Source organism: Diadema antillarum, unplaced genomic scaffold, assembly GCF_040938485.1.
Source record: "Diadema antillarum isolate AM-2024a unplaced genomic scaffold, OU_Dant_1.0 seq00000519_RagTag, whole genome shotgun sequence".
NCBI classification, from domain to species: domain Eukaryota; kingdom Metazoa; phylum Echinodermata; class Echinoidea; order Diadematoida; family Diadematidae; genus Diadema; species Diadema antillarum.
In genome coordinates, this window is record NW_027271471.1 from 261,396 (window position 1) to 280,972 (window position 19,577).

The window sequence follows — 19,577 nt, forward strand, 5'->3', positions numbered from 1 at the left end:
CAATTAAGCGATGCGTAGAATAACCTATAATGCTTTTGTTTCTTCACATGGAAATGTGTTGCAAGCTTTAGGAGAATATTACTAGTACAATTCAGACAAAAAAAAAAAAAATCTTTGTTAATAACTGCCCACTTGAACTTTTCAGACTAAACTAGCTCACTAAGAATTCAAGTATTATTATTTCACTAGCAAGAATATTGCTGTGTTATCATCCTCATTACTAATAACAATATTACATCCACAAATTAACACACAAGCCATGTTATCACTGAAACTTTTATGTTGAATCCAGAAAGGCACTAGTGCAAGCTGGTTTTAACTTTGATGGGGGGGGGGGGGGGGTACTAACAACTGGGTGGTCTGTTTCAAGACTATGACAGAGAATGGGCAAGCATCATTTTAGAGTCCATAAAAGGTGCTAACACTGTAACCATTTCAAACAGGTCGAATTTCGTACATAACTTGCACTATTAAAAGTCCAATCTGGCATCAGCCACCTTTGTGATGTTAAACTGCCCTGTTTTGGTTTTAGTTTCAAAGTCGGGATGTTTCTATTCCTTTTTTCTCTTGTGTTATTGTCTTTAAAAAAAAAAGAAAAAAAAAGTGTGTCCAAACTAGAATGCCGTATTTACACCACTCCTACTCTGCTGACAAAAGGTGCTTATCGCATGTGATAAGAAAACTTGGACTTGTAGCTCGACAGCTCGCCTACGAAGTCGACATCGATGACAAAGTCCAGATCCCTCTGTGATGAAAGACAGGAAGAAACAAACAAGTTTTTGTTATCAACTACAGTATATCCCCACCAAAAAAACTACCATTGGATTTTCATAATGGTAACTGCCAATAGAATTAAATCGTCTGAATGCTATTTCAGGGTCTTAAAATATAACATCTTAGCTATATTTGCAGAAAACCCCATTCAGTTTCGTTAAGTGGTCAAAGAGAAATATGGATCTTTGTTAAGCAGGTCATTGGTCTGATTCTTGCGAGGTTAGCACTTGGATGCTCTTGGAACTGCATGTTTATGAGTGACCGCAATGGACAGAACTTGGAGGGAAGGGATTCCTGACATGCTCTACAAAAATCCTCATGGGGTTTTCTGTAAGATGTGAGCAATAAGTTACAGTTTCATACCTTGAAATCGTATTTGGACTGATTCACTATTCTTAAAGTTATCATTACGGAGGGTCCCGTTGTATTTTTGGGGGAACATACGCTATTTCCTGTACTCCTGAATGTTACCTGATGCATATTTCTACACTGACAGGTAATGAAGCTTTAGCTTTGGAAAGTGTGTAGGAAGGAGAAAGTGTATTCATTTTCTTCACATAAAGAATGAATCATGATAAGTTAATAATAGCACAATTCATGTGTGAAAATGCATCACAAAAAACACACAGCAGAAACTGTGTGTTTTGGTTCAAGAAAGTGATTTTGGATTTGGACATTTTCCGAATGGAGAGTCCCGATGCTGTCTGGCCATTAGACTTTAATAGAAGCTATCATAATTTTTGTTCTACGCACAATAAGGAGTTAGTATTAGTAGTTCAATTCCATAGATGCAATATTGCAGAGCTTTTGTGTGTGTGTGTGTGTGTGTGTGTGTGTGTGTGTGTGTGTGTTTGTTTGTTTGTTTTTGTTTTTGTTTTTGTTTTCAAAGAGAAGATAACTCTAGCAGGTTGGATTTTTGTTTCCATCACACAAATTCATTGCCTGAGAAATGTTAAAATTTCTACAAAAGTTACATATCAACTTCAAGTTGTTGATCTTTCTCAAAATTTGAGCTTAATTGAAAATCTCATTTTAAACCTTTTTGTGGGCTATAGGATAAAAGGTAGCAAATATACAGGGAACGAACATTTAAGGTACTAACGCCAGATGCGCAGACATCTTTAGCAAAGGAGCATGTTTAAAGGGATGGTAACATTTTGGTTGAGATGGGAATTCAGGCTTTAACTTTTTGTGAGCTAACTAGAAACCACTTGGATGAAATATTAAAGAACATACAATTGAAATAGGAATTCAAAGTTTACTTGATGAATATTGGTTTTGAAATGGCCAAGATGTGCCAAAATAAAGTAAGGCTAATAAAAGGTGGGACCCATTAGGATCTCTTTGTTTTGCTTTGATTTTGGATGTCTCAGTTATTTTAGAACCGTTTTTTATCAAATACAAACTTTGAATTCCTCTTTGAATGTTGCTCTTTCATATTTCATTTAGGTGGTTTCAAGTTATCTCAGTAAAAGTTAAAACCTGAATCCCTACACGCATCTCAACCAGAACAATACCATCCCTTTAACTTTTCTCAGTTACTACAGCCCAAGAACTGTCAAATTAACCTTAGCATTTATATTGAAAACAATCCGGCAATGGTCGCTAACTTCTGTCAATCAGTACATGCTCATCAACTTGTCATAGATGAAGATGTAGCTTAAAGTGCTCCGAAGAGTACGGGCTGGGGGTCTGGTGCATGTGTGCCTGTGTGCGTTTGTGCGTACTTACATTGTTTTTGGCATTGGGTTTCATGGCAAACACGCCGTACATCTCCTCCCCCCGCTTGGCAGTGATGTAGTCGTCCAGGTAGAAGACCGTCTGTTTCCAGTGGGTGTAATGTGAATCCGGAGCTGGAGAAGGTTGGGAGTGATAAGAGCTAGAGTCATGTATCAAACCTATGACCTTTCCACCACACTGGGGTCCTGGGGGCACTCAAACATGCTATTTCATATAACATTCACTAATTGGCTTCTACTTGTAAAAGAGGATATTTTCGCGTGAGTAATTTTTCGCCCTCAGCGGTGTAAGATGAATTTCACTTGTTATCACTTTCGCGGAATCAAGACATTCATCAGTGGAACATGACATGCAAAAATATTCATGTTTTTATTTTCACGCTGGTTTTTGGTAGAGCAAAATGCTCAAAAATTTCCACACTGCAAAAAATTTCATTTTTACAGTGTTCTTTTTGTGCCCAGTTTGCACACTCCATTTGGGAGAAAGCTTGCCAACTTTGCATATTTTACTCAAACTCACAACCTCCCACAAACCAATCGATACATCGCAGTACGCCCCAGTACACTGAAAGTGTCAAAGTCATAGCTTTGTCATAAAATTTACATCACAGCAAAGCTTGGAATTTTCTGTTTATCATGTTTGTCATCAGTGGGCCATAGACTTTGAAAGGTGGCATACATAAATGTCCAAAACATCTCCAACTTTCCAGTCTAAACTTATTCACCACTTTGAAATATTCACTGAGGAGACACAAATGACAGTATGGCAAAGGCACAGCAATGGAACTGGGCAGATGGATACTCACATGTTGAGAAGCCAGTGCGTTTATGGCACATGGTGAAGTCAATGTTGAAGTACGTGACCAGCGCCTGGATGTAGTCGTTACGTGTTACCGTGAGCTGAAAGGGCGTCTCAAACGACAAGTCCTCCACCTTTACTGTGTACATGCTGATCTCCTGAGGAGGGGAAAAAAGGAGGGGGGAGGGGGTTGAGGGAGAAAGAGGATTCATGAATTACCAGGTACTGTAAAACGAGGACTGTTCGCGTGCATTTCAATTTCGTGAATTTCGCATACATTTCGCATATACTGTGTTTTACAGTTTATTTCAGTGTCACAGAAGTAAAATCCATGCTGTGTCAATGTGCCAATGAAATCAGCTTCACCAGATACACTTACAAAATGTAAATGGTCAGACATGGGGGGTAAACTCTTAATGTGCCAGCCCCAAAATGCCTAATGTGCCAGAGGTTTTTACCCAACACCAGAAAGATTTGAAACTAGATTAACATAAACTCACATTGCTTGTTTTGAAACAATATCTACACAGCAAAGGTAAAAAAAAGTTTTCTGGTTTTTTTTTTCTGTGTCATGAAGCCAGTTTGTAGTAATATTTATCTTTTTTTAAATATATCAGAAGCAATTCATATCATCAGTAAATAATTAGAAATGTTCTAAATGGTCTGAAAAGGAAGAGTTCATCATGATTTTTCTCCAATAGGACATTCTCATGACTCTGTGAGAATGTTTCAGAGCTACAGCTCAGGCATATCTGAAGTCAATAGCAAGTAAATACCGTATTAACACTCACTGAATCAACTACAACTTTTTTTCCCACTAAATTGAGACAAAATTTGCGGTACGGTTTATACACTGTTACAGCCAATATATCCACTGCACGTTTGCATATATTGTTTGCTAGTATGTACTATGCTACTGTACCAGTAAACAAACTACCAATATCAATTTTTTCCATGGATGCTTGGGATAATTGAATGTCTGGATGGGGACCCACACTGAATATATCTTAATCATTCAAAATTTGACTGCACAGCGTTGTCAGCAAAATTCAGAATGCCACGGAATTGCTGTAAGCTTTTCAAAAAAAGGTTGCAGTATCCATGGCAAGTCATTTTCCTAGAGCAGAGCTTTACGGGAGGGGCACAGGGCAGCAGCAGGGCTGACGACGGCCGGCTCTTACCTTAATCAGGCAGGAGTTTGTCACCATCTGCTTCGGGTCCACGACATCGACGAGGGGCTCTGAGATGGCCACCTCCCTGATACAGCTCATGTCGAAGCCGTACACATTGTCCCACCCTGAAGGAGAGAATCATGCGTGCAGCAAAGTGCACCAAGATCAATGAACGTCTCTTTGGAGTTTGTTCCCACGAAAGGACTTTGTGAGAAACTACGGTAATGGAAACTTTCTTTCATGGATGATGCAAGATGTAAAACTTGAAAAAAGAAAAATAATAAAAACAAAGTATGGGAAGGTTTACATAAGTCAAATGAAATGAAATTACATGAACTTCATGTTGATTTGACATCATATCAGCACCATTAAGTGAATTTTTATGTGATACAATGGGTTTGGACATTTTTACCTTTTCCCGGACTTGGAGAAGGGGCCTTGTTGTTCACGGATTTCAAAAAGTACACTGTTACAACTCATAACCCTCCTTCCTCTGTTTCGTTCTACATTGTTTAGAATGTCTATTTTCTGTCAGCGATGAAAAAATAAATAGCATTGTTTCACGATATACAGGGAAGCCCGGTCATGACAAGGTCAACAGAATTGCCAATTTTACCTCGTTATGACCAATACCTTGTTGTACATGTTATTAAACCAGAGACCAGCTAAATACAGTATGGAAAATTAGGGACCACCGAATTCATCTCATTACTAGTGATACTTCCTTGTTAAAAAAAAGAAAAGAAATTAAATAAATGAATATACAGATCTATATAAACATAATTTTTTTTTTTTTTCTGGTGGCTTTGGCACAAGTTGCTTTACACCATTAACCATATATCTTTATGTTTTCCAAAACTGACATTTCACTGTCAGTGAAAGTGGCCCCACTTACAATTTATCTTTTCATCCTTGTACTGCCTGTCTTCGATCGCCGTTACGTGAAGTGTCGCTCTGTCGGGGAAGATGAGACCATTTTCCTTCTGTGGAGACAAACGGAGTAATACGAACGTTCACATCAGTAAAGGCAGGACAACTGTATTACATTGTATCCTGATACTGCAAAGTGCTAACTTCATTTAAAACTGAAAATGACTACCAGACACACAGTGCACATACACACGAGTGCAATGTTATCAAGCTGTATTTGCCTCCTTGGAAAATTTCAACAATGTAAGGTATTTATCTTCAACTCGGAGCTTGTCAATGGTCTTCTACATGACTTGCCCCACATAGCAACAACCAGTACAAAAAGAAGAAGAAAGAATTGCCATTTGATCTACACACATGCATAAGTCACAGTCACCACACAATTCTCTCCTGTGCAAGCTGCAATGAGCATGCTCTGAATGGTTGAATACGAAACTGAACCGCATGTTGCCAGTTTGCTCGAGACACATGCCACTGGTGCTGGCAAGAAGGCACAAAGTTTGTTGACCTTACGTCTAACCACTTGTCGCGGGCGTAGAGGACGGTGTTGAGCATGGACTCGTAGAAGAGGCAGTATCCCATCCACTCGCTGATGATGATGTCCACCTTCTCGACGGGCAGTGTCACCTCCTCCACTTTACCCCTCACAATCTGAATGACTGAAAAATATAAAACGGGCAACAACAACAGAGTAAAATATTGGTGTGAATCACCTACATGTACAATTGTACTCTACCTCAATGGTAATTTTACAAGCACAGACATATACGTTTAACATTTTATCATTTCCAAATGTTACTGTATAAAAATGACAGTAATAAGCAAATTTAAATGATAATTGTAATAATAACAGTGATAACAGGGCTTGGAATTGGCCATGGCCCATTGGCCAGTGCCAAGTGGCCAAGGCCACTACAAATTGATGTCAGGCCACGAAATTTCACAAAGACTTTTGCTTGGTGGCCCCAACAGGCAGCTGAAATTCAAAATGAATATAATTTCCTTTTACTTCGGGCTATTTTCCGGCCACCAAAATTTCAAATTGAAGTATTTTAGTAGCCCTACTGGGCCATCAAAGGAAAGAAGTTACTGGTAGTGTCACGCCCTCCAGTTATGATAATAAAAACTAGAAATGTCACTATGGTGACTGGTATGCCTCCGCCACAATGCATGATTTTCCTAATAGGTCTATAGTACATGTGGACAATGTGTGATTACATTTTCACAAAATTGGCAAAATATTAAAATAACATGTTTATCACAAATGTGTTGAATGTTCATCTTCCTTGACCTAGGTTTAATTGGATGAATGGGAGAGCATGTATTAGGGGATTTTAGGACTTTTACTTGACTTTGACCCTTTTATGGGTTTATGCACTGAGTAATTTTCAAGGTACGGAGAAAAAGTGCAATTTCTGTATTGAATAGTAAATTGTTACCATTTTCATCTGGCCTTTGACCCTTGACCTTTGATCCTAAAATTCATAAGAGAATCACTGTGAGGCAGAACATGCATGAATATGTACTAAGTTTCAAGATAACTTGAGCCACTTCCGAGATATTGAGGAAGAGGTAAAGTTCAGAGCTTTCACTTGATCTTTGACCTTTTGACCTTTGACCTTTTTGGGGGAAAAAAAACAACAACTTCCCAGAGAGTCTCTATTTGGTTAAACATGCATACACCAAGTTAAAAAAAAAAAAAAAATCCTGCAGGCATTGCATAAATATGAGGGAAATAGTAAAATTTTGAAGTGTTGCCCTTGACCTTTGACCCCTGACCTCTGACCCCATGAACCCAAAATTCCCTAAATAATCACTGCCAGTCAGTACATGCATATATACTATGTTCCATGAGGACATCTTGGAACATTTCCAAGATATGGAGAAAAAAAGTGAAATTTTAAAATTTTTACTTGACCTTTTGTCCTTTGACCTCATGACACCAAACTTTCACCAGAGAATCTTAATTGGGTAATACATGTATACACTAGGTTTCAAGAAAACATCTTCAGGTATTGCATAGATATGGGTGAAATAGTGAAATTTTGAGCATTTGACCTTGACCTTTTGACCTTTGACCTTGAGCATGTGCACCCAAAAGTTGATAGGCACAACTTCACCCCCTAATACACATATATGCCGAGTTCCATCAGGATACCTCAAAAGGTTTTTTAGTTACGCTGTCCACAAAATTCATTACGGACGGACGGAAGGACAGACGGACGGACGGAAGGACAGACAGACGGATGGACGGACGGATGGACGGACGTACGGACAACCCGAAAACATAATGCCTCTGGCACCACTTCGTGGTGGAGGCATAACAACAACATCAACTGTCATCATCATCATCATGACAAAATCCGACTGATGATAAAGATGATAATTTGTATGATATTATGAATATTAATAACAGTCATTAAATTGTTTTTATGCTTGGTAACAATAGCTCCATGCAACAGTGAAGTTCCTTGATGAAAGACATCTAAAAGAAGATCTTGAAGAAATGGTACTTACCGTGGTCCAGTTTGTTAGACTTGATGATCTTTTCAGCGTGGTCTACAATACTTGAACACTCAATCTGAAAAAGTGAAGAGATTGTTGAAGATATCACAAGATTTGAACAATGCACCGATGTGAATGACCTGCATCTTCCATGAAGCCTCAAAAAAACAAATATTGATACACAGTATACTCCCTTTACACACTCATGTACCAAGCACTGATGTCTCTGATTGTTTTGTATCTTCTGATGTTATAGCAAACATTCGACACCAGTTACAGACAAGTTCATCACTGAGGATTTGAAATCCTCTCAGATTTTATCTGTATTTACGTCCCTACGGTTTTTCAAAATGAAAAACTAGATCAACCAATGCTACCCTTTGACATTTTCAGACAGAGAGTAATAGAATTCAATATTGTCTTTAATAAAAAACAGTTATAAGTAAATCAGTAAATTACTGGATACTAGCTACAAATGGAGCTTCACTTTGTGGTAGCGTGCTAAAAAAATGTCCAGATTTGCTGAGCTGTATAGCAATGTTCAGATACATGTACATGAAAGATATCCCCCCCCAAAAAAAAATAAACAACAACAACAACAACCAAAAAACAGTCCAGCTTTACATGTATTCTGGTTTGAAGATTACGCTGTCAATTTCAAGATAGCTATGACCAAACTCATCATCCTCTTAATCAAACAACTAATTCTAACACTTAATGTCCAAGGGAAATATCACTTGAGGTAAATCATGTCACTGAAAGACTTTCACTGTACATTGTTGGAGCGTGAATTGTTCACATTCAAGGGTATATTTTTATGTAACTCAATATTTACATACATGTTGCATGTAACAATGCATTTATCACATTATCAAGAGAGGAAACATCTATTCATCTTATCCTTAGCATTATTATTTCATCAAGGCTTAGACAATTCTCTTGGCCTATACTCCAGAGAGGGAAAAAGCAACAAAAAAGAAAAAAAGATAAATAAATCAAAGGAGAAGTAAATAAATTTGAGCAACAGGCTGGAAGGTAGACTAAGTGAAGGGTCATGCTTACCCCAATGACCTTTGCAGCGCCAGCCTTGGCAGCAAACATACATAGGATCCCAGTGCCACACCCAACATCCAAGACTATCTTCCCTTTGAACAGATGTCTGTTGTGGTACATAGCGTTGCGGTAGGTCAACGTTCTCACCTCGTCCTTCAGCATCTCCTGCAAGATGTACATGACATAGAATATACTGTAAAAGTGGATATTTTTGTGCGAGTAATTTTTTTGTGCTCGGCTGCGTGAGATGAATTTTGTGTTTTTTATTCCACAGAATCAGGACATTAACTACAGGAACATATGGCATGCAAAAATATTCATGTTTTTTTTTTTTTTTTTTTGCGCTAGCTTCTGACTACGTGAAATGAACAAAAATTTCCACACCATGAAAATTTACATCATCGTACAGTCAAAAATGTCTACAGCGGCCACCCAAGGGAGATGAAAAAAGTGGCCATTTTAGACAGGTGGCCGCTATAGACAGGTTCTCAACTATGCTTTTTTTTTCTCCCAGGGGATATTGTTTATAGTAGCCATACATGTAGGACAGGTAGGCGATATAGACAGGTGGTTGCTAAGACAGGTTTGACTGTATCTGGTTTTTTTTTTCTCTCTCTCTTTTTTTTAAATCTTCATTATATGCAAAGACATGCTGAAGAACAGCCCAGACTAAAGCTTGTACCATGCTGAAATGAAATGAATGAATGAATGAATGAATGAATGAATGAATGAATGAATGAATGAAAGAATGAATGAATGAATGAATGAATGCATGAAAGAATGTTTGAATGAACGAATGTATGACAGATCCCTCATGGCACAGAGGGAGAGATAGAGGGCGGAACAGAGAGAAAGAACGAGAGGACGAAACAGAGAGACAGCAAAAACATAAAAGTGAACAAACACATTGGATTTTGAAGAGAGAGGAAGCAAGGATAACTGTGAAAGAACAAGACAAATTGGAGAAACACAAGGAGACACTGCGAACACAGAAAGGAGGGGCAAAAATTAAGTTCTTCATAGCCTTTGACCTTACATAAATTGCATTGAGTGATACGCGCAAACTTTTTATTTAAATCACTTGTGGGCAGATTTACAAATTGTCGCAAAACACTTGCATGAACATGAGCTTACCTCATGGATTCCGAAGTGAGCGTATGAGTCGAAGTAGTAGTCCTTCGACGTCATCTCATCTGTCTTTGGTTTCTTATCCGTGTGTCCTTCTCCCTGCCCCATCTCCCCATTGACTGGCACAGCTACAGGTGCTTGAGTCTGCTGAGGGGAGGGTTCAGGGTTCAATTCATTAGCATCATATCATATGGACTGGTCTTGAAGGGGATACAACTTTTACTGCCTGAAGTCGAATCCTATTGCATGCAGGGAATAATTTTCCAACTCAAATTTGATTAGCAATTTCAGCAGATGACCAATATTTCAAATGATATCCTGTACACTTCTATGGAAAAAAAAAACTGCTACAAAAAGATAGTTTGATGTAATTTCATGTAATCACATCTCATTCTTAATCATAGTCCTTGATATACACATACATTGTAATTCAGCAGTCAAGTCATCTCTGCTGAATTAAGAGAGCACCAAGGGCTAGACTAGAGTAGAGGCTTGACAAGAACGAAAATTGGAAAACAAAAATCAAGTGATATAAGTAATCATTATTAAAGTTAGGTAGCTTTCGGGAGCTAGGGTTAGACTAGAGTTTATAGGGTTAGGGTTTAGGTTATCCAACTGGAATATGCTCAGAGACTCCAACCCAAAGCACCTTCTGATCTGGAGATTCTCCCGCCTGAAACCCCTAGCAAACGGGAGACTCCAACTTGATGTGTGCGAGGCGCGAAGTTCCTAGGGTTCTAGATGCTCTCTGGTGCTATCTAAGGCTTATTTTTTCAACATACGATAGAAATAAGTAAGAAATCCTCTCCAACGGGAGACAAAGAGCCAGGGCGGGAGAAATTAAATCTCAAGCGGGAGAATGGGAGATTTTGCAAAAATGGATTTTCGGCGGGAGATCTCCCGTCGAAAACGGGAGAGTTGGAGACTCTGTATGCTACCAAAGTCAGAGTCAGCTGTGGAAGCAACTACAATTACACATTTGCAGGGGTCGCACTTAACTTTTTTTTTAACTAGCCAGGCGGACTACTTAGAATCAATTTTGACACTGAAGCAATATTTTGGCTAGCCAGACGGACTAGTTACTTCAGAATTGTATGATTTTTGGCTAGTCCGACATGATTTTGGGTGGCCAATGGCCCACGGACCATCGCCAATTTCGAACCCTGCATTTGTACCAATAGATTCAAGTCAGAAGTTGATGCATTCCTGTCAAAGAAGTACATTTTACAACAGATCGACATACTCTACAGAGTATTTTCTCAAATAGTAGCAGTCAATACTGCAATAAAGAAGTAGATGTCTACATGTATTGGCACCAGCACCAAGGTTCGACCTCCCACGTGCCAAGGTTCGACCATGCGCAAAAGCATACATATTACATTGTAGCACTGGCTAAACCAAGGCCATGGCATGTGCGGCCTGCGGCTTGCATTTAGTCAGATCTACAACAGGCACAGATAGGGCAGCCAGGCCCTATTTATTTGGCCTATATACAACAACAGACTCAAATTTTAGGGGAAAATCCTGTAATTTTTGGCCTCTTCTGGTCCCAGTGATCCCAAGCCATATCCAAGAGATACATCAAGTGGGGTAGGGACGGGTCTGTGTGAGGCCAGTGCGGTTTTATTTTTAACTTTATCTAGGGCCTAACGTTAGATAAATAGCAATTAATAGAAGTCTTTGTACTCTTCATTTTGTGAGACATCAGTGTCATCAGGCGACATCCTGGAGAGATGCATGACTGAATAAGTACTTCAGAGTCTAATTTTTTACCGTGCGAAGTGAGCAGAGCTCAGACTAGAGCAGAGCATGGCACAAGTCCATAATTTCTAAAATTATGAAAGAGCTGTCAAGCAATGTCATGAGCACAAATAGTTTGAACTTCCAACACCCACATTCCAGTGCTTTCCAGCTTTAGTCGCGGAGCCGCAATAAACACTAACACAGTAACACTAACCAGTTCATTCGAGTTAGTAGGTGCCTACTGTAGAGGAGATACGCTAACACTGTAACAGCTGCGCGATGTGTGACAAAGGATTCCATTGATAACGTGAACCACGCATATGAAATCGTGTTGTGCCAAGAATCACACTCACTCAATTGGGCTAACAGCGTGGAATTTTCACGCAGACATTATTCATATAACTACGATATGCTACATGGGCAAGTCAGCAAGTTATCACTAATACATACCTCCATCTGTTCCGACATCTTAGGTGTTTTATCAATGACAAAAGACAATTTTTCAATGTACTGTCGAACCGGCTTTTTGACGGTGCAACTCGGCGATGACAGCTTGAAACATGTGCGATCAACGAGTTTCAGCTCACGCGCATGCGATCATGTATGCATGCATTGCATGCATGCAAAACAGAGCGCAGCGTGACTGAATTTTATTTCTTGATATGATTGCCATATTGTGTATAGCGCCCTCAACGTATTGAGTGTCCCAGTTGCTGCTGTCCAAGCCACCCCCTCGGCCGAGCGCCGAATGTCTTCAGTATTTTAGTTGACGTTTGAAAACTCTGTGTAACTGTAGAGATTACTAAATATACATGTGCATTACTCCTTATACAGGAATTTAAAGTGTATTCTTGAACTGCAGTAGCTTCCGTCACTGACACTCTGATGATAGTGTAGTCGTAAAAAACTTAAATATAATAATAATCCAACGATTTAAAGAGCGATATTTATTGGGCTATTATGTTTTCAGTTACAGTATTCTTCCTTCTCCGCTTCTTGCTCTAAGGACTTTGATGCTCGTTTTTCTTTTCTTATCTCCTTTTATTCCTCATAACAAATCTCAGCATTTTATCCCTTTCGATGCAAAAAAGTACAATAGACCTAAATGTGGATTCACTGAATGCAGAAAAATTATTATAGGAATACACATATTTGTTTTTAATTATCTCATAACATTTCAATACAAACATTACATGATAATTATTCTGATAGCATAGACATTTTGATAACATACCACATTAATGTATTATTCTATTAACATAATTCATGATAATAAGGTATTGAAGTATTGTTTCTCTCTTTTGGTCTTTAATGTAAGGCTGTGCCGTTCTGCTTGTTTCCAAACACCTTCCACTTGATTTGTTTTCTCATCATATTATTTCTCATAATGTTGTAAATTCAAATATTCTCATGCTTTATGTCATGTTGTTTGTAATACTACCTGTTCATGTTTGTCTGTTTTCATGGAAGTGTGTTAAATAAACATCAACCTCAACTAACTCCATTTCAATAAATGTTTGAAGAAGCTCGTTATCTCTGAAAGTTTCGTTAGAAATTTCATGCGCAGCCTTCCTCAAGATGAGAAATATCCTATGTACATTTGATAAAGCTGGGGCCGCAGAACTGCATGCATGGGCGTTGTTTTTTTTTTTTTTTTTGGGGGGGCAATATTTTTTTTTAAAGATAGTTGCTGATTTTACTGTGAAATAAGACACGTTTTCATTGATTCTGCATAACACGTCTGAGTGACCCTAATCTTTCAATCCCTTTTTCTCCCTTTTCTGTATGCGACATTGCAGTTTAATGTCAGTATATATATAGGAGCTACTTTCGCGAATTAGCCGAAGGCCTTTTTTTTTTCGCGGCATGAAAATTTCGCGTGCATTCTACTTACTTAATAGTCTCCTTGCGAAATACTCGAAAGTTTCAAGCACGCGAAAAATTCTGATTTTATAGTACGTAATATTCTATTGTAAGCTGAACTTATAGGACATGGTTATTGCTTTCGGCATCGCGCTCTTGCCAGCAGCGACCCATGTTCGTCCTTTCGCTGGTTTACATGATGAGGATCGATTCCAGGATCGCGATATGAGGTCGGTATTCCTTATTCTTAAATCAGTGGAATCATGTATTACTAGTATTGTTTGAATTGTGAACAAAGGCCCGTCTATTATGAAATTATTCCAAACTTGGGTGATTTTTTGGTGCATGGTCGAGATAAAGTGGTTCACTCCCACGTGAGAGCAGCATGTATCCAAAGTGGTATAATGAATATTATGCATTTGCATGCGTGATAGAAACCCCTTTCTATCCTGTGTATTTTCCCAATAGTTGTTGTATCTGATCATCATGAATCCGATTTCAACATTTTTTTTTCGTTTACTTGTATACAGTAACTACAAACTTATCGAAGTGCAATTTTATTCGACGTTTTATATCAGTCTGCCCTCTCACTCTCTTTCTTATTATTTCAATTCTTTTCCCCCGTCTGTCTGTCTGACTGTCTGTCTGACAGTCAGTCAGTTGTACAGTCTGTCTGTCTGTCTGTCTGTATGCATGTCCCACCTCCCCCCCCCCTCTCTCTCAAAATACAAACACATACACACAAACGTGCATTCTGTCTATAGTCACGTATGGAAAGTAGTTCTTGACTCTTATACACGCTCATTCATCGGTAATTCTACATTAATATAACAGACGTATATTTGGCAAACGGGATGATTTTAATGTCAACGACAAAAAATAAAAATAAAGAACAAAAAACTTACAGTAAGCACACAATTTAAAGGGTTGTGGAGCCCTGTATACATGACATAGCCTCCATTGATAGGCCCTACCTATAGCATTGGTTATGCTATAGCACATTGCAATACGCCCAAGCTTTTAAATCATTTCATCTGCAGATGAGTGTCTTATAGATGTGCTGTTGAAGTTGTTTCATTTTTATTATACCTATATGCCACGCATTATTATTTTGAAAACTGCTCATATCAACTTTACCGGTAAACCATTATCGCATTATGATAACAAAACACGGAAAATAAATAAATGTTGAGATATTTACAAAATGTGCCTGTTTGGAGAAAAACAGAAGAATTAATAATGTTGTGAAAAGAGTAGAAGAAAATTAATCAAACCAAATCCATATAAAGGAAATATGCCTTATCAAGAAGGCATCCATAAAGAATAAAAACGTAGTACATGTATAATTGAGACTAACATACAGTAATAATATCATTGCAGTTATTATGCGTTCTGAGTATTTTTATCATGAAAAAAAAAAGAAACGCATGCAAGTCATTAATTTTATTTTTAAAGGGGTGTGTAGTTTTGATGGAGGTGGGGGGATTCCGATTCTCACTTTGAGAAATTCACAGTTTATTTGAAGAAAAATCTACTTTGTAATGGCTAAGATATCAAAGAACAAAGTAAAACAAAGAGGTCCTGATGAAAGGTGGGACCAACCTTTTATTAGGACCACTTTGTTTTACTCAACCATTTCAAAACCACTTTTCATCAAATAAACGTCGCATTCCTCTTAGAATTGTCAGTTATGTTCTTTTTATATTTCATAGGAAGTTTCTTATTGTCTTACAAAAAAGTTGGAAACCTGAAGCCCCATCTCAACCAAAACTACACCATCCCTTTAAGAATATCATTCTGACACTGCCTGATAACGACTTCATAAAACGTAAACAAAAACGATTCCTTCTTAAAGTGATTACCATAACAAGAATCTCTATATTCCCCATGCAGTTATTACATTATCTCCCTCTTTGACGCATGCAGTACTAGCAGTCGCATCTGGACATTTATTTATCATTAGATATTAGCGCCACAGTGGCAGCTGTCAAATTTCTGAGTGATATTCATCATATGACGATATCATTATAATGACTGTCTCTACATATCAATCTCAAGCGTTACGATATTTATTTCCAGACGATCGTTGAATTTAACGCTAACCCCTTCTTACCACCATTCATGTATACTGACGACTGACAGTTTAGTTGCGACATTATACTATTTGACATGTAAGCATGTATTGACATCGGATGAAAGTAAATGTGTCGCTAGGCACTGAAACGTCACCTCATAAATGAAAATAACCATGGTTCGAATACTTGGCTTTGCTCTGTAATAAGCTTAATCCGACAATATAGGCCAACGTGTCCTCAAGCAATATTTCTGAAATTGGTCAAAATCGTCTTTTTGACGCAACAAGCTCATTCGAAACTCCCACTGAAACCAGGTGATCAAATCCCTACTATAAAAGGGCTGTACCAGAAAACATAAAATACATAATCTCTAACATGTCTAAAGAACGTACAAGGTATGGATATCTCATTCAGCCATTCATGATTTACAAACAAGTGAAGCCGCTGAGCTGCCATGTTACTAGACCCACTCTATGGGAATCTGCATGCATTTTTCACTGCAGAGACTCACCAGGATCACGTGATGCCGTGGATCCGTATGGGACACATGCGCGGTAAGATCAAGATGGCTGCGCGGTGGATTCAAAGCGATTGGAGTATGAGATATCCAGATACTTCCCAATAGAAATCAGTGGGCATGCACCATCGGAAAAAGTACCAACAGGTATATTTTTTACCAATGTAATCGGCAATCTCATTGATGTTAGTCATCTGAAGACCTACAACAAGGTATTCATAGGCCTATTAAATCTACCTGAACATGCAATGCATTTCAGTTGTAATTGTGAGTGAACTTCACAATAAATAATAGTTGTTTCTATGTCAGGCAAGCCTACGGCAAAACTTCTGATTGTCAGGAGCAGACTTTACTAGGCCTATACCAGGGGCAGATTCAGGAGTTTTGTAAAAAAAAAAAAAAAAAAAAAGAGGGGGCGCAACTAATAGTTTTGGTGCCACTTTGGGGTTTCATTTCACTTTTTTCTTTTTATTTCTTTTGTTTTTAACGACGTGCGCCGGTTGCGCCCTCCTCTGGATCCGCCACTGTAACATTATTATCCCGATATATAAAAAGGGCCGAGAGGACGAACTGGGAAATTATCGACCAATATCGTTATTAACCTCTTTTTCTAAATTACTTGAAAAGATTGTGTACACACGTGTATTCCGATTCTTAAATGACTGTAATGTAATAGATGAAAATCAATTTCGATTTCGTAAAAAGCATTCCACAATTCATGCTATTTTACTCATGATAGAGAAAATTATCAAAGCGATCGATGCCAAGTGTCATACAGTAGGTATCTTTCTTGACTACTCCAAGGCCTTTGACACAATCAACCATGAAATATTATTATACAAATTACAACACTATGGGATTCGTGGGAGGGCCTTGGAGTGGTTTAGAAGTTACCTTACTGGAAGAACTCAATTTGTTAGTTTGAATGGCCATGTGTCCAGTTCACAGCCTATAACTTGTGGGGTACCGCAAGGATCCCTTTTAGGTCCTTTATTGTTTATTCTTTATATGAATGACTTTCGCAGTTCGTCCTCTCTGCTCTATTTTCTACTTTTTGCCGATGACACCAGTATTTTATATTCAAATCGAAACCCTCATGTTTTACTGAATACCGTAAATACTGAATTAAAATCAGTATCTAAGTGGATTCAGGCTAATAAGTTGTCATTGAATTTGACCAAGACAAAATTTATGGTTTTTAGCAATATAATCAATATTTTACCGGGTAAGTTGGTTGTAAACGACGTAGAATTGAACCAGGTGGAATATATAAAATTCCTTGGTCTCTATATTGATTGTAAGTTGACATGGAAAGTTCATGTTGATTCTTTGCGTAAATTATTATCAAAAAATGTAGGTGTTATGTATAAGTTAAAACAGTTTTTTCCTAAACATGTTCTGCATTCATTGTATTCTACTCTATTTTTGCCTTTATAGGTTATGGAATCCTGGCATGGGGAAACTGCTGTACAACTAGACTTAATTTTTTATTATTGATACAGAAAAGAGCTATACGGATAATTAACTTCGCCACATTTTTCGAACACACTTATATCTTATTCTTTTCCAGTAGAACACTTAAGATCCAGGATTTATATCATTTTAATATCGGGTCATTTATGTATCAATTAAACTCAGGTGATCTCCCTGATGTGTTTTCTTCGATGTTTGTCAAAAATACTGAAGTTCATTCTTACCCTACTAGACAAAAAGATTCTTTTCATCTTTCTCCAGTACGAACCGTATCTGCTTTAAAAACAATTACCACTACAGGACCTAAATTTTGGAATGAGTTGGATAGAGTAATAATCCAATCTCAGTCTCTTTATTTATTTAAACATAAACTTAAACTAGTTTTTCTGAATTCATATCTATAGCTATTCTTCTATCCTCCTCGATATTCTCTGTTCATACTTCACATTACTGACATTATCGATTATGTAACATGTGCCTCGCTCGTGACTTCTGTATTATCTCCTGAACTTCCTTTGTACACATTTGGTATCTCTGCTATTGTACACTGCATCTGACTTGTACCTCGCTCGGGTGATCACGCAACACTCAAGAAGTCTGTGCCGCGGACATTGTTTTCATTGTTTTCTTTTTTCTTTTTCTTTTTACTTTTTGGCGTTTATATTTCTCCAATTCAGAAATTGTCATTCCTTTAATTACATACCCAAGTAAGAAATAATCTCACATCCGCATCTGGGAATCTACACCCTACAAGCAATGCTTCTATGTAGATTCCTCATATTTCACATGTTTTATTGTCTTATAAGCTGTACGTGACAATTCATCCAGGCTTTTGTATTGTGATGTTTATGTTTTATGTATTTGTTGAAATGTGGAATATGGAACAATAAAAAACAAAAAAACAAACTTAGCAAAGACATAACATCATGAATATATTAATATCATTTGGTGGTCAATAGTGGTTCTATCTTTTATCGAAGGTGGCGCACTTCGGTTCTTGTAGAATCACACCGACATTCTGAACGGTCCGACATTAAGGTGTCATAACAGGTAACGGCGAGCTTTAGATCTGCGACGCGAACGCTAAAGACGACGTCATTGGGCTGAAAATTGTGTTCTGCACATGCGCCAGGCAGCTGTTTCCATTGTTCAACCTGTGAGGTTGCGTCGTCGTAGCGTTCGCTTCCCAGATCTCAAACTCGCTAGCATCAAACATTAACAGAACTCTGTGCTACCTTATACAAGTGTGTATTATTATTGTGTGTGAGTTTTTTTATTGAAGGCGAGAGTACAGGAAATTATCTCAGTATTTTCTAAATGTGGTTGTACTATACGATCTGACAGCAAAAACAAACCGGACCCATGTTTAGTGCAATACATTATGGAATCAAATTTGTACAAACTTGTACAAGATTTTAACGAATTGCCCGGTTTCCTCACACTTTCACTGGGTGCTTCATCAATCGTTTTGTATTATTCGTGGATTCCTATGATATTTTTTAAAGCAAACTCCCCTCAATAAGGAATAAGCGGAGTGATGTGGCTTGAAGATGACTGGGGCATATCCACCGGAGAATGCAGAGTACGTAGACCCCTCGGGTGCAATATACTGTACGGGAAAGATATGAACGCAAAGGTGGAGGTTCCTGGACGAGTTAAAAGACGACTCGATGGCCTTTCATAGTCCAAGAAAAGGTTGCACATGGTAATTACATAATAGTGAAATGGGGGATAGAAAATCACTGGAAATGCGCAGCGCAGTAGTGGCAGTAGCAGTTACAGTAAGGCGATTGTGGAAGTCATCAT

At 38.1% G+C, this 19,577-nt stretch overlaps 1 protein-coding gene across 1 annotated transcript; it reads right to left on the reverse strand.

The window, feature by feature from the left end:
- Window positions 1–315: 315 nt before the first annotated feature.
- On the reverse strand, window positions 316–12,380 carry LOC139734258 (protein arginine N-methyltransferase 1-like). Its single transcript, XM_071645054.1, has 10 exons — window positions 12,294–12,380; window positions 10,107–10,244; window positions 8,982–9,137; window positions 7,932–7,995; window positions 5,928–6,073; window positions 5,380–5,467; window positions 4,494–4,609; window positions 3,320–3,470; window positions 2,506–2,627; window positions 316–745 (listed from the first exon to the last, which is right to left on the reverse strand). The coding sequence occupies exons 1-10, from the start codon at window positions 12,309–12,311 to the stop codon at window positions 662–664; spliced, it is 1,083 nt and encodes a 360-aa protein (XP_071501155.1). The 5' UTR covers window positions 12,312–12,380; the 3' UTR covers window positions 316–661.
- Window positions 12,381–19,577: the final 7,197 nt, after the last annotated feature.